This window comes from Sinohyriopsis cumingii, unplaced genomic scaffold (assembly GCF_028554795.1).
Source record: "Sinohyriopsis cumingii isolate HCF-2022 unplaced genomic scaffold, ASM2855479v2 utg000695l, whole genome shotgun sequence".
Lineage (NCBI taxonomy): Eukaryota > Metazoa > Mollusca > Bivalvia > Unionida > Unionidae > Sinohyriopsis > Sinohyriopsis cumingii.
Genome location: NW_028315924.1, coordinates 3,795,743 through 3,812,360, shown reverse-complemented (window position 1 = coordinate 3,812,360; position 16,618 = coordinate 3,795,743). Strand labels below are relative to the sequence as shown.

Sequence of the window (16,618 nt, the reverse complement as noted above, 5' to 3'; positions counted from 1 at the left end):
CATTGAGAAATATTAGCTATGTATTATGTTGTTTACAAAATAAATGTCACTGGTCAGGTAGGCATTTAACATGATTGTGGACTAAGGTCACTTTCAAAATACAAATATACATTATATATAAAATCATTGAGAAAAGTCAACCACCAATACCTATTAAATATACATAACACTAACTAAATGCTCCAGGCTTTACTATCCATTCTACTGTTTAATTATATGCATTATCTGCTTGCATATCCTTGCTATTTTCAGTTGCCCAGGTGAATGATATTATGCCCACATGGACCTCTTGTTGTTAGTATTGTAGGAATAGCACAAACCTATAAGCAGTAGCTGGCTAAAACAATGTGTTCACATAACTATCATTTTACATGCACACAGCAAGGCAGAATGTATAATGTAATGATGTTGTCATTCCACCTATCTCTCCACAAAAATTAAAGGTCACTCAGACCGAAAGATAAATATTTTTTGCATCGCAACAATAGTTATACCTTCACCAAGTTTGTATATGACTTAATTGATCTTAAGATAATGAAGAAACCTGTTGATGTTGGAATTAAACCATCAAGGGTGAAGGTAGCTACAGATATGGGCTTTTCAGAATAACCTTTGTTGTAGAGTACATTTCTTGACCTTGAAACTTTGCACATAGGTGAGTAAAATTTTTTGTAGAATCTGGTGTTTAAAGGTCAACAGCCACAGTTATGGTAAGTCTAATAAGAAAATGATGGTTTCTGTACAGTAAGTTTAGTTTAAGACTGCATGCCTTAACCATATGCCCAGGATAATGAGATCCATTGGTCAATCATCTCCAGAGACAATTATTCCAAGGTTATGCTTGCATGGAGGACTATTACAGGGTAGCTGTATAACGTGCCATTCACAGTACTCTTGTTAAATACAATGAAACTCCTCAAAACTTCAGCCTCTTGATACCAGAATTACCTTCAGACCAAATTCTTGTTTAATCCAGAAATTTTCCTTATTTAATATCACCATTTTTTCCCAGTAATTTTTGATCCCAACTTTCAATCTGATGCTTACAAATACTCCACAAAACTGAACCTCAGGTGAAAGTTGGAAATACATTTTAGCTGCTAAATTCCTGACACAAGCTGAAACAGTTTAATGATGTTGTGGCACTCCTATTTTTGACAACAATTTAAATCCTGTCAAATATAAGTACTGTGCAGAATCTTCAAAGAAGTGAGATTTTATTGCATAGCATGTCAACTGTAAGTGTTTTTCAGTTTTCTTTAAAACTGGTACATGTACATGTACCAATAAAACAACATGTGATAACAGTAAATATGGATGAAAAGCATAAATGAAATAAAACAAGGAGACAGTAATTACACTTTAGTAGGCAGAAGTCAGTAAGATATGATACAATAATAAAAAAGTACAAACACTATATGAAAGCTTCTGGCATATATAAAAGACCCAAGTTAAAATATACAAACATAAATAGAAATGATATCAATATGTTATTACACATCAAACATATTACATAATCATGCACACAACAATTATAAATTTCTATAAGTTAACAATTATAACATTAAAATATAATTTATCACAGAGTATAAGCATTGCAATCAATCTCTTAGAGGTTTTATATTCTAGAAACATTTGTTTCTTATAAGTTTAAAACTTGGTAATCATATGTATATCTATTTAGGAGGTATGGCAAGCCATGGACAGAAGAACCTGAAAGATTACTGTGATTTCTAACAATACATACAACCAGACTTGAATCTGATCTAGTAATATAACAAGATAAATTAATACATTGGTATTTTATGTGTCTAGAAGCTAAGCCATGCATGACCTTCCATATGAAGTAGTTAAGTGTCTAGGAGCCAAGCCATGCATGACCTTCCACATGAAATAGTTAAGTGTCTAGGAGCCAAGCCATGCATGACCTTCCACATGAAGTAGTTAAGTGACTGGGAGCCGAGCCATGCACGACCTTCCACATGAAGTAGTTAAGTGTCTGGGAGTCAAGCCATGCATGACCTTCCACATGAAGTAGCTAAGTGTCTGGGATCCAAGCCATGCATGACCTTCCACATGAAGTAGTTAAGTGTCTAGGAGCCAAGCCATGCATGACCTTCCACATGAAGTAGTTAAGTGTCTAGAAGCCAAGTCATGCATGATCTTTCCACATGAAGTGTCTAGGAGCCAAGCCATGCATGACCTTCCACATGAAGTAGTTAAGTGTCTAGGAGCCAAGCCTTGCATGACCATCCACATGAAGTAGTTAAGTGTCTAGGAGCCAAGCCTTGCATGACCATCCACATGAAGTAGTTAAGTGTCTAGGAGCCAAGCCATGCATGACCTTCCAGGTTAAGTAGCTAAGTGTCTAGGAGCCAAGCCATGCATGCCATTCCTAATTAAGTGTCTGGGAGCAAAGCCATGCATGGCATTCCAGGTTAAGTAGCTAAGTGTCTAACAGCCAAGCCATGCATGCCATTCCTAATTAAGTGTCTGGGAGCCAAGCCATGCATGGCATTCCTAATTAAGTAGTTAAGTGTCTGGGAGCCAAGCCATGCATGGCATTTCTAATTAAGTAGCTAAGTGTCTGGGAGCCAAGCCATGCATGGCATTCCTAATTAAGTAGCTAAGTGTCTAGGAGCCAAGCCATGCATGCCATTCCTAATTAAGTGTCTGGGAGCCAACATGCATGGCATTCCTAATTAAGTAGTTAAGTGTCTGGGAGCCAAGCCATGCATGGCATTCCGAATCAAGTAGCTAAGTGTCTGGGAGCCAAGCCTTGCATGGCATTCCTAATTAAGTAGTACAGTGTCTGGTAGCCAAGCCATGCATCACATTCCACATCAATAAGCATCTGTTGCAGTCAGTTTGTTAAAAAATAAATTGAAAATGGAGCAATAAAGAATATCAGTAATGTGAGTGAGGTATTTTCTGGAAGTCTATTGATATATCAAAATAATTCTTCTCACAGACTAAACTGGAATAATAATTTATATGTGTGGAGAATGAGTGTCATACAGCATTTTCCACATATGGGAAGGGTGAAAAAGGAAGCATACTTCAGAATCCCAGTATACTTATTTAATTTGCAAATTGCTTTCTGCAATTTTGTTGAAATGTTTTGTTGAAATTAACACCAAAGTAGTCTTGATGCTATCACATTGTTAGGTTGAAGAGATATAGTGTCAGAAAGGTCACATTGTCAAGTTTAAGGGATATAGTGTCAGTTGTTGTTGTGGGCTTTACCGTCATTTTCAGCACACAATAGCCTATACACGACAGCCAGTATTAATGGTGGAGGAAGAATCCGGGAAAACCCTGGAAAGAACCACCGACCCATGAGAAGCTACTGGCAAGCTTTCTCACATACCCACATTGCTGAATCTGAGACTCGAACCCACGCAGACAGAAGTGAGATGGCAGTGATCTGTAATAGAGAGCACGTTAGACCACTAGGCCACTCAGAGCCTCGATATAGTGTCAGAAAGGTCACATTGTCAAGTTTAAGGGATATAGTGTCAGAAGGGTCACATTGTCAAGTTTAAGAGATATATTGTCAGAAAGGTCACATTGTCAAGTTGAAGGGATATAGTGTCAGAAAGGTCACATTGTCAAGTTGAAGGGATATAGTGTCAGAAAGGTCACATTGTCAATTTTTTGGGATATAGTGTTAAAAAGGTCGCATTGTCAAATTGAAGGGATATTGTGTCAAAGGTCACAATATCAGGTTTAAGGAATATTGTGTCAGAAAAGTCACATTGTCAAGTTAAAGGGATATAGTGTTGGAATAGTCACATTGTCAGATTGAGGGGATATAGTGTCAGAGAGGTCACATTGTCAGGTTGAAGGGATATAGTGTCAGAAAGGTCACAGAGTAAGTTTTAAGGGATATAGCGTTAGAAACGTTACATTGTCAAGTTTAACAGATATAGTGCCAGAAAGATCACATTGTCTTCTTGAAGGGATATAGTGTGAGAAAGGTCACATTGTTAGGTTTAAGAGATAGTGTCAGAAAGGTCACATTGTCAAGTTTATGGTATGTAGTGTCAGAAAGGTTACATTGTCAAGTTTAAGGGATATAGTGGCAGCAAGTTTTTCTTCTTTGTAGAGCTTACAAGCAATGCAATGGTCTTGTCATTGTGGAGACTTAGTTTCTCTGCTTTTATAAACAACAATAACATCATTCTAAAGAAAAGACCTTATTCTGTCAAGATTTTCGTCTGAAAAGTGAAAAGCAACATCATTCATAAATACATATGCTTTGGCTTTTTATGAGAAATTGGTTGTTCATTTACATAAATGACAAAGAATGGATCCTTGTCTAGAGTGATACAGGTTACCATATTACTTTGATATTCAAAAACCACAGCAATTCGAGTCCATAATGTAAACATTCTGTAATTTACTCAAAAGAATGGAGTGATTAACATTATCAGGGGCTTTCTTTAAATCAATAGCTACCAATCCCAAATTTGTACCATTCTTGAATTTGGTTAAAACAATATCAGCCATTCCAATAACTGAATGCCCCTTTCAAAGATTATATTGAATGAAGGACAGTTCATTAATCTGAAAATGCTGTAATTTATTCAAAAGAATGGAGAGATTAATAGTGTCAGAGGTTTCCTAAAGGCTACCAATCCCACTATCGTACTATTCTTGAATTTGTTTAAAACATACTCAGTCACTCCATGAAGTTCAGACTCCTTAGGATGACCCTTTCAAAAATAATAATGAATGGAGACAGATCAATACATGCAAATTAAGAGTAAAGTTGTGAATTAACAACTTGCTGTAAACCTTTGGAAAATAGTAGCAGCATAGATATTGGTAAACTGGTAAACTTACAATTAGCTCAAATACATGTATTTTTCCACAATGTAACAATTTTGCAGATTCCTGAGAGATTAATTATGTATGTAAGGCTGTCAGAAATAGCAGAGGCAGATATTTGCAGTAGTTTTGATTGGCAGTTGTCAATTACTGTGGGTTTTTGTTGGTGATGTTTTTCAATATGTATAATGCATAGTATTAAAAAATAGCTTCTTGAAATGATATTCTATAGGTAATACAATGGCCCCTAACTCATTTCTTTATACATTTTAATGAATTACTCCAATCATTAGAAATGTACAAAGAGTTAGCCCTCTACCCTTCAATTTAATATCATGAATACTGGCAATGTAAAGTGTTCTATAAGATCAATTTATGAATTTTATTCTAAATAAATAGCATTATGGTACATATTTACATATATGGCTCTCTAGACAAGAAATTTTAAAATATGTGAGCTTATACAAGTACCATTTAAGGTAAGACTGACTGTATCAAAGTGGAGTATTCCAAGTACTTGTGTCCTGTACTAAGTGTGTGTTTGATTAGGATTTTTAATGTAGCTTTAACAATTTTTCAGTCATATTGCTATGATGTCTGCAGTGTGGCAGTTTATAATGATATCTAGTACTGAGGCATCATGCTGCAGACATGTAGCATGATGTCCCACCCAGTCACAATATCCTGACACCAGGCCGACCAGTCTTAACACTAACCTCTTAATGCTGAGTATCTAGCGAGGCAGCTGTTAGTACCAATTTTGTAAGACTTTGGTATGACTCAGACAGGGTTCGAACCCATGACCACCCGCTTCTAAGGTGGCTGCTCTAACCACTAGGCCACTGGAGCGGTCAATATCTTGTACTGACTGTATCAGTGTAGCATTCCAAGTACTCATATCCTGTATTATCTGTATAAAAGTGGAGCATTCCAAGTACTCATATCCTGTATTATCTGTATAAAAGTGGAGTATTCCAAGTATTTGAATCATGTACTGCCTGTATCAAAGTGGAATTTGCCAAGTACTTGAATCTTGTACTGTCTGTATCAAAGTGTAATATTCCAAGTACTTGTATCCTGTACTGCCTGTATCAAAGTGTAATATTACAAGTACTTGTATCAAGTACTGTCTGTATCAAAGTGTAATATTCCAAGTACTTGTATCCTGTACTGCCTGTATCAAAGTGGAATTTGCCAAGTACTTGAATCTTGTACTGTCTGTATCAAAGTGTAATATTCCAAGTACTTGTATCCTGTACTGCCTGTATCAAAGTGTAATATTCCAAGTACTTGTATCAAGTACTGTCTGTATCAAAGTCGAGTATTCCAAGTACTTGTATCGTGTACTGTCTGTATCAAAGTCGAGCATTCCAAGTACTTGTATCGTGTACTGTCTGTATCAAAGTCGAGCATTCCAAGTACTTGTATCGTGTACTGTCTGTATCAAAGTCGAGCATTCCAAGTACTTGTATCCTGTACTGTCTGTATCAAAGTGGAATATTCCAAGTACTTGTATCATGTACTGTCTATATCAAAGTTGAGCATTCCAAGTACTTGTATCATGTACCATAGTGGAGTATTCCAAGTACTTGTATCCTGTACTGTCTCTATCAAAGTGGAATATTCCAAGTATCTGTATCATTAACTGTGTGTATCAAAGTAATTTTGACCTTTATCAAAAGAACTACAAGCATAGATGAATCTTTGGTGCAAGGTGGATTTTGGAGTTGATCTGATGTTTTTTTTCTTCCTATTAAAATATGCTCTACAAAAATCATACCTTAGTGAAACTGTGCAAGTTCAGTGAAATCACAATGAAAACTTTGTGATATTCACTCAAATGTCCTTTTTTCACAAAAATTATGGTATTTCACCAAATTTCAGTGAAATTTCAGAGAGATTTTAACAAAATTTCAGAAAATTATCAGTAAAATTGTGTGATTGAAATTCCACTGACTACCAACATTTCTGAAAATATCAGTGAGAATTTGTGATTGAAATTTCACTTAAGAGTTTTCCAAAAATTCTGAACATATAGTGATATTTTGTGATTGTGATATCACTGACATGTTACAAAAAAAATATCAATAAAATTAAACGTATTTTTTGTTTCTTATACAATTTGAATGATTTTGAGCAAAATTTATATTTCCTGTTTCTGGAAGTAGTATTTTTATTGTTGATTTTGGGAACAATAACTTCTTTCCACATCTTTCCTTGTTATGTTTCTCTTGCAAATTTTTGTTGTTGTATTTCTGTTTAACTACAATTGGATTTAACTGCCCTCAAACAAGATTATTTCTTGTTTTCTGTTTTAAAGCAGAATTTTGCTTTTCCCCCAACCTGAATCTGATTCTCCTCGACAAGGACCCTTTTTTAATATCGTCTCCAAAACTACTTTCTTTTGATAATGTTCTGTCTGGTTCCATTCATTCCATATATTATTTAAGAGATGATAGCTGTAAAGAGCTTTCTGAATGGTCAAACATTTGTACTTGCCCAATGAATCATCAAGTAATGGAATTCGAATTTTCAAGTGGGATGTGAGTTTGAATAACCATTTGAAAAATGTGTGACAATAAGAATAGCTTGAATGCAAAGTCAATGGGAACGTATTTGGTCAATCTGTATGAAAACCAATGCCAGGACAAGCATTTTGCTTTTTGTGCCATAATGAGCTTTACAGTAGCGGCTAATGTGCTAAATATGATAAGGAATTGAACCAGGATAATTTTGAAGTAATATAACTCGAAACTGATTAACAGAATTTAAGGAGGGACAATGTATGGATCACTGGTGGAAATGTGATATTGTTGCTAGATACCCATGTCTAACATAGACAGTCATATCTTTGCAGAGTTTTCTTGGCCCACAAGTAGAATCATCCTTCAATACCATGAGTGGTATTCTTGTTCATATTATCAAAATATTCTAGTTATGATAGAATTCAGTGTAAAACAAAGGTAATTATATCATGATAAACGTTCATCATGGCTGCTTGTGGAGCAAGGACTAATTCAAGAGGAGACCAGAACAGCATAATGAATGTACATTAATCAGAAATCAAGTCTGTGGTACAACTCCCATATATCTTGCCTTGGATGTCATATAATTACAACATCTGTATAATTTTGTTTCATGTACACTGAAATATTACCTTGGTTGATAAAGTTCTGTTTAATTCATATCCATTATTTATTTGAAACCTTTTGAAATGTCTTTTTGAAATTAATGAAACTACAGTAAAATAATATTTTAGTAAGTTCTCACAAAATTTCAATTAAAGTTCTGGTCAAAATATTTGTGAGATCTCAACAAACTTTCAGTGAAATAAAAAAGACTTAAATGATGCCATCACAGATTAGGTTTTGTGTGCAAGAAAGAAAATGAGGACAAGAAAAAACTTAATCTGTCAAAATAAAATGCTTGATTCATTAAAAAAATTATTGTGAATATTTATCATTGATTCCCCCTAAGCATCATTAGTCAGTTTAATAGAAATCTGAAGCAGTTTTTTTATTGGATGATATTTTATGTAGACATTTTAGGCAGCCTTTTTTTAGATGAAAACCTTAGGTGTATTTTTTTATTTCAGGCATTAATTTTTTCAAGTAGAATTTCAGATAGAATTCTTAGATGGATCTTATTGCTTAAGTGGAGTCTTAGGACTTGTAATCTGCTTATTTCACCTAAAATTATGCCAAAGATCCTCCTAAACTCCGCTTGAAATTCGCTAAAATTTTTTTAAGTTTATGGTTAGGCAGAAAACACTTAAGAAACCCACCTTAAGCTCGCCTGGAAAATTTTGTACAGGATTTCAAGTGGATTTTTATTTCAGGCGGAAATCTTAGACGGATTCTTTTTATTTAAGTAGAGTATTAAATAAACTAATTTGCATATTTCACCTAAAATTCCACCCTGAATCCACTAGAAATTCACATCAGCTCCCTTGATATGATCAATAATGGTTTAGGCAGAAAGCACTTATAAAAAAAACGTCTGAAATCCGCCTTAAGTCTACCTGGAAAATTTTGTACAGGTATTGTTCTGCTCTATTAGAAAGGAAAAAGACAGTAAATAACTAGAACTCTTTTCTGTGTTTCTTCTTTGTCAATCTCCATCACCTCTACAAAGGTGAAATTTTATCATACACAGTCCGTTCTACATTTCCTTTATTTAGTTCCTCATAAATTGGTTTTACAGTCTCTGGGCTCATCTCAGTATTTGAATATGTATGCATGGCATCATCCGTCTTCCCTTTGCTGAAGAACAAAAACAAAATAACATGCATCAGTGATAAATGATGTAATCAGTGCTGCCTCTAACTGATCATGAAATGTCATTTTAATCCTTAAACCTCGTTTAATCCTTAAACCTCATTTAATCCTTGAACCTCATTTAATATAACAGCATGACATAAAGGCATGATATTGATATATCAGGCATCATTTCCATCATGATTGATTTTTATAATTTTGGAAATAACTTACTAGGAAAGTTAGTTTGACATGGGATGTTTAATCATGAGTTTTGTTTATATCATTTACTTTTCAAACTTCATAATTGTAGTGTACTCTATGTGACATCAGTCTGTCAACATCAGTGTCATATAATTGCTTGTAGATATGATTTGTCTCCCTACGTCCTTATGGGTAATTTTTCTAATATAAATATTTGTAATACACGTTTAATTTAGCCATCTTGTAAAGACCTGATTCAGTTCCTTTATTTCTGAATTATACTTTGTTTTCATATAAAGAGGCAAAAACATACCTGTCTAATTTCATCATCTGGTGCTACAATAAAGTTAGCAAACAACTCACTATAAAAGTTACATTAGCCTGTGGTCTTAGCCTGTACTCTGATTGTTATATACAACATACCATCCATAAAAGTTACATTAGCCTGTCATCTTGGCCTACACCCGATTGTTATATACAACATACCATCTATAATAGTTACAATCGCCTGTTGTCTTGGCCTACACCTGATTGTTATATACAACATAGCATCTATAATAGTTACAATCGCCTGTCATCTTGGCCTACACCCGATTGTTACATACAACATACCATCCATAAAAGTTACATTAGCCTGTCATCTTGGCCTACACCCAATTGTTACATACAACATACCATCTATAATAGTTACAATCACCTGTCATCTTGGCCTACACCCGATTTTTATATACAACATACCATCTATAATAGTTACATTCGCCTGTTGTCTTGGCCTACACCTGATTGTTACATACAACATACCATCCATAAAAGTTACATTAGCCTGTCGTCTTGGCCTACACCCGATTGTTATATACAACATACCATCTATAATAGTTACAATCGCCTGTCGTCTTGGCCTACACCCGATTGTTACATACAACATACCATCTATAATAGTTACAATCGCCTGTCGTCTTGGCCTACACCCGATTGTTATATACAACATACAATCTATAATAGTTACAATTGCCTGTCGTCTTGGCCTACACCTGATTGTTACATACAACATACCATCTATAATAGTTACAATCGCCTGTCGTCTTGGCCTACACCTGATTGTTACATACAACATACCATCCATAAAAGTTACATTAGCCTGTCGTCTTGGCCTACACCCGATTTTTATATACAACATACCCATCTAGCCATAAATTGTGTTAAACCATCTTCTTGTCATGGACATGGAAGCCTGTTGTTTTACATATTACACCAATCATATCATTATTTTAGCAGTGGCATACTAACGATAAAATGGCACCAAGGCGACAATGATGGCCTGCCAATGATTTTCCTGCAATTTGATTTTATCAGCTGTTTGGGCATGCCAAGACCTCTGGCACCGTCTGCCCCCTTGTTAGTATGTTACTTTATGTTAGCTTGTTGTATTGGCCTTTAGAAGGAATCACAATCATTGAACATAATATACCCATTTTATCATATGTTGCATGGGTATAAGCTATAAGCCTCAAGTTGTATGTCTTTTACAGTGGACATAAGGAAAGAATATTAGTCAGAGGTCTCTAACAAGACTCCAATTTTAAAACAGTACATTATCTGTAGTAAACACACAAACATTGACAAAGTAGCAGCATTTCCCTTCAAGGTACTTTATAGTATCACGCTGATAAAGAAAATTGGCATTACCCTAATATATATGTCTAGCCAGTATAAAGATGACATCATACATTTCTGATATATCTGTCTAGCCAATATAAAGATGACATCATACATTTCTGATATATCTGTCTAGCCAGTATAAAGATGACATCATACATTTCTGATATATCTGTCTAGCCAATATAAAGATGACATCATACATTTCTGATATATCTGTCTAGCCAGTATAAAGATGACATCATACATTTCTATGCTATTAAACTAACGATTTCATGTTATTCAAAGCTACTCACCCCCTGAAGCAAGACTTCTTTGGTCCTAAAAATTAAAAATAGTTCAGTCAGACAAAAATAAATCACATATATATAGCGATTTGTATTATATGTATTAAGTTGGTTTATATGTACAGTATATGTGTGAGATTTTGCCTGCATATAATACATTCTGACATTGACCATTGTATTCAACACATCCATGATTAAGAAAGGGTTATCATTGCTGCAGGGGCCCCGAGTGGCCGTGTGGTCTAAAGCGTTCGCCGTTACGGATCACTGCCATCTCACCTCTGTCTGCGCCAGTTCGAGTCTCAGATTCAGCCAATGTAGATATGTGAGAAAGCATGCCAGTAGCTTCTCGTGGGTCGGTGGTTCTTTCCGGGGTTTTCCCGGGTTCTTCCTCCACCATTAATACTGGCAGCCATATATGGCCTATCGTGTGCTGAAAAATGGCGTTAAACCCCACAACAACAACAACAACAACAATCATTGCTGCAGCATGCTCCATGGATTTACTCAGATTTATGGAGAAAATACTTAGTCCACATGAAAATACCTAAGTCAGACATGTTAATACTGTGTCCATATACATGTTGTTTTGTTATACGTATGATGAGTGAGTAGCAGGTGACATGTTTGCATGGCATGTACCTAATATGCGTCTGCCAATTTTCCTGTTCTATTGTTCACTCCTCCAACGACTCTCCAGGAGTCAACTTCAACATTTCTGGGTACAATTAGTTACTCAATATCTTGTAAACTGTATTATTTTAAACGTAATGCGAGTCATCATGGAACGTTTATATGGCCATTTCATAATTTTTTTCTTGTGAGTGTAAAAATCCAGAGATTCTTACCACACAAAACAAAGCTTGCATTCCCTACATCATAATTCTTGAAATTTACTGCTTTTCGTTGTGCATATCATTTTAAGGTAATACATGTTTTGCTTTGATCTTGTATTTCGTACTCATGCCTTGGAATAATATTATATAGTCCTTATACATACCATTTAATTGTCTTCGGATTGTGAAGGCAATGATGGTGCCAATTAATCCAAGAACAGCTCCACCAACACCTACTCCAACGACTCCACCAACACTTATTCGAACTGATGCACTGACTTCTAGTGCAGATGCACATTCTATTGAATAGAATCAGAAGTTTGGTATTTAATTATCGCATATAACTTAATTGCAATGATTCATGCTGTAATAAACAATAATACCAGTAGAAACATTTATAATATATATAAGAGGATGGAGACAACTAAGCACACACACACACACACATACACACACAGACACACACACACCCACACCCACACAAACAGACCTAACTATCAAATAGTGCACTTGTTTATGGCAGAATACAATTAAGCAAATGGCAGACCGAACATTACCACAGAAATGACAAATTTAAAGTAATAAGTATTTGAGAATCTGTCTCCTATTAGCACCTAAAAAGATTATGTTTTATCAAGTACCCCATCCTCCATGTTTTTAAATTATGTTTTCTTTTTCAGTAGATATTCTATAATCTTTCGTTTAACTTAAAGTATTCACAACAAAAACTTCAAACAAAAACTATGGAAAAAGAGTATATTAAAATCAACTAGTGACTATTTACAAGATAATTTACACTACAGTATGGAGAAAACTCTTCTCTTACCAGATTTATTTATGTCTCTAAACATTAGCTTTGATTAAATCCTGAAAGGAATTCCCCTTCTAAATAAATTATATCATTACAACTTTCTCTCAATAGAAAATCTGAGATGGGATACTGGTCTATTTGTACATATACAAAAATGAATCTGCACCACAATAATAATGGTGTCAAAAATGGTCGATGTTATGTTTTTAATTTGACTGCTACAAGATTTCTTAAACTGATATAAAAAGTTTAGCTTAAAATATATGCCTATGATCATTTCACTGATGAATGTCTTAATTAACATTTAACTTGTAAACTTTCATAAATATTTCAGCTTGTATAAGACATAATTTATAATTTTCCACAATATTTTTGTTTCACTTAACGGGTGTTTTCTTCATGTAAATAAATAATGTCCAGGCACCGAAAGAAGAGACAACCATGTGAACAGATACATTAGTGTAAGGTATGGAATAGAGCAATTAGTGCTAGGCATAGAACATAGCAATTAGTGTAAGGCACAGAACATAGCAATTAGTGTTAAGCACAGGATATATCAATTAGTATTAGGCATAAAATACAGCAATTAGTGTAAGGCATATAATATAGCAATAAGTGCAAGGAATAGAATATAGCAATTAATGTAAGGCATAGAATATTGCAATTAGTGTAAGGCATAGAATATAGCAATTAGTGTTAGGCATAAGATACATCAATCAGTGTAAGGCATATAATATAGTAATAAGTTTAAGGCACAGAATATAGCAATTAATGTAAGGCATAGAATATAGCAATTAGTGTAAGGCGTAGAATATAGTAAAAAGTGTAAGGCATAGAATATAGCAATTAATGTAAGGCATATGATACAGCAATTAGTGTAAGGCATAGAATATAGCAATTAGTGTAAGGCATAGAATATAGCAATTAATGTAAGGCATAGAATATAGCAATTAGTGTAAAGCATAAAATGCATCAATTAGTGTAATGCATAGAATATAGTAATAAGTGTAAGGCATAGAATATAGCAATTAATATAAGGCATATGATACAGCAATTAGTGTTAGGCATAAGATACATCAATTAGTGTAATGCATAGAATATAACAATTAATGTAAGGCATAGAATATAGCAATCAGTGTAAGGCATAAAATACATCAATTAGTGTAATGCATAGAATATAGTAATAAGTATAAGCATATAATATAGCAATTAATGTAAGACATATGATACACCAATTAGTGTAAGGCATAGAATATAGCAATTAATGTAAAGCATAGAATATAGCAATTAGTGTAAGGCGTAGAATATAGCAATTAGTGTAGGCATAGAATATAGCAATTAATGTAAGGCATAGAATATAGGAATTAGTGTAAGGCATAAAATACATCATTTAGTGTAATGCATAGAATATAGTAATAAGTGTAAGGCATAGAATATGGCAATTAGTGTAAGGCATAAAATACATCAATTAGTGTAAGGCACAGAATATAGCAATTAGTGTAAGGCATAGAATATAGCACTTAATGTAAGGCATATGATACAGCAATTAGTGTAAGGCATAGAATATAGCAATTAGTGCAAGGCATAGAATATAGCAATTAGTGTAAGGCATAGGTTATAAAAATTAGTGTAAGGCAAAGAATATAGCAATTAGTGTAAGGCAATAGGATATAGCAATTAGTGTTAAACATAGAATATAGAAATTAGTGTCAGGCCTAAAATATAGTAAACATTGTAAAGCATAGGATATAACAAATAGTGTAAGGCATATAATATAGCAATTAGTGTAAGGCATAGAATATAGCAATTAGTGTAATGCATAGCATATAGCAGTTAGTGTAAGGCATATAATATAGTAATTAGTGTAAGTCATAGAACATTGCGATTAGTTTTAGGCATAGAATAAAGCAATTAGTGTAAGGCATAGAATAAAGCAATCAGTGTTAGGCATAAGATACAGCACTTAGTGTAACTCATAGAATATAGCAGTTAGTGTAAGGCATAAAATATAGCAAACAGTGTAAAGCATAGGATATAACAAATAGTGTGAGGCATAGAATATAGTAATTAGTGTAAGGCATAGAATATAGCAATTAGTGTAAGGCACAGAATATAGCAATTAGTGTAAGGAACAGGATATAGAAATTAGTGTTAGGCATATGATACATCAATTAATGTTAGGCACAGAATATAGCAATTAGTGTAAGGCACAGAATATAGCAATTAGTGTAAGTCATAAAATATAGCAATTAGTGTTAGGCATAGGATATAGCAATTAGTGTTACATATAGGATATTACACTTAGCATAATGAAAAATCAAGATGTTTCAACCTTTCAACATTCTTATGGTAAGCGGAACATCAGAAAAGTCTCCTCTTCCATTTATGTTGTATGCGTACAATCTCAAATAATATTCAGATCCTTGGATAAGGTCCCCAATAATTGTAGTAAACCATCCATCCCTGTTTCCAGCACTGACTTCAGACACATTAATCCATGTTATATTATTAAGACTTATCTCAACCACGAAAGTTTGAGTGAATCCCCCATGATATCCGGATTGCCACCTCAGTGACAGTTGTTTTTCCTGTATGTTGGTAGCATGGAAATTTATTGGCTTCTCTGGTGTAACTGAAATACAAAGTTGTATAAACTAAAAATTATAGAATGCTGTAAGGCATTACTTAACGACTCTTAAAGCAATTATTTAGACAGTCGGATGAAGAATCTGTTGCGGTATATCTGTCATCTTTCTTATTAGGTATTAACTTTCATTCAGTCCTTAATAAAGGATTATGCATTTTTCAATCATAATATTAACTGTATAAAAAAATTACAATTAAATGTGACTTACAGCAAAAGTGGAATCCAGTTTTCTTTTCTCTCAATATCATGCTTTACAATATGGCCACATAAAACAATTTCATATAAATCCAAAATGTTTTTCACAAATGCTGGTCAAAATATCATTATATATTGATACAACTTTATTTACTACTTTTCTGAGGCTCTTACTCTGTTTATTAAACTCAATATATGTCTTTTTCTTTCATGCGACATATCTACTACATAGCTTGTGTCCAAATAATCAGTGTATGATGAAAAGAAATACTTGCAAGGTACTCTAACATGATTTAAGGAAAATTGTACTATCAATTTTAATAATTTGACATAGTCTGCACAAAGGTTTTATCAGTTATTTATCATTTAATATTTTTACATTACCATATGACAAGGTTTACTTATTATTTATTTGCTTTGAGTACCAATCCGTTTATTTTCCTATATTAAATATTGATGTTGTTTGGGGTTTTAATGCTTTTTGATACATGATGGCCAGTGTATTTTGGGGGAGGAAGAACCCAGGAAAACCCTGGGAAGGAACACAGATCCATGGGAAGCTACTTGCAAGCTTTCTCACCTACTTAAACTGGCCAAATCAATGCCTCTAACCCATGAGGACAGAGGTGAGATGGCAGTAATCATTAAAGGTAACTGCTTTAGACCGCTTGGCCACCCAGGGCCCCCCTACCTAAAATAAAATTCATGCATCTGACATATTTTCAATAACTAAGTGGCATTAGTAAGTAGAGTAATCACTTTTTTCATTTCAGGGATTTACATTGTTTGATTTTAAATCTATCATATCGCAGACAGATGCATTATTATATCAACATTCTTTTTTTTTCCATCCTTGAATATCAAAATTGTAAATGAATCAAATAAATTATCAG

At 34.0% G+C, this 16,618-nt stretch overlaps 1 protein-coding gene across 1 annotated transcript in view; it reads right to left on the bottom strand.

Annotated features, from left to right (window-relative positions):
* Window positions 1-1,347: 1,347 nt before the first annotated feature.
* LOC149773303 (uncharacterized) overlaps window positions 1,348-16,618 on the bottom strand; it is a 58,707-nt gene continuing 43,436 nt past the window's right edge. The window contains exons 8-11 of the mRNA XM_089946462.1: window positions 15,216-15,515; window positions 12,237-12,371; window positions 11,246-11,270; window positions 1,348-9,095 (exon numbers count right to left, since the gene is read on the bottom strand). Coding sequence (XP_089802588.1) covers window positions 8,960-9,095; window positions 11,246-11,270; window positions 12,237-12,371; window positions 15,216-15,515 — 596 coding nt within the window. The 3' untranslated portion in view covers window positions 1,348-8,959. The remainder of the gene's footprint in view (window positions 9,096-11,245; window positions 11,271-12,236; window positions 12,372-15,215; window positions 15,516-16,618) is intronic.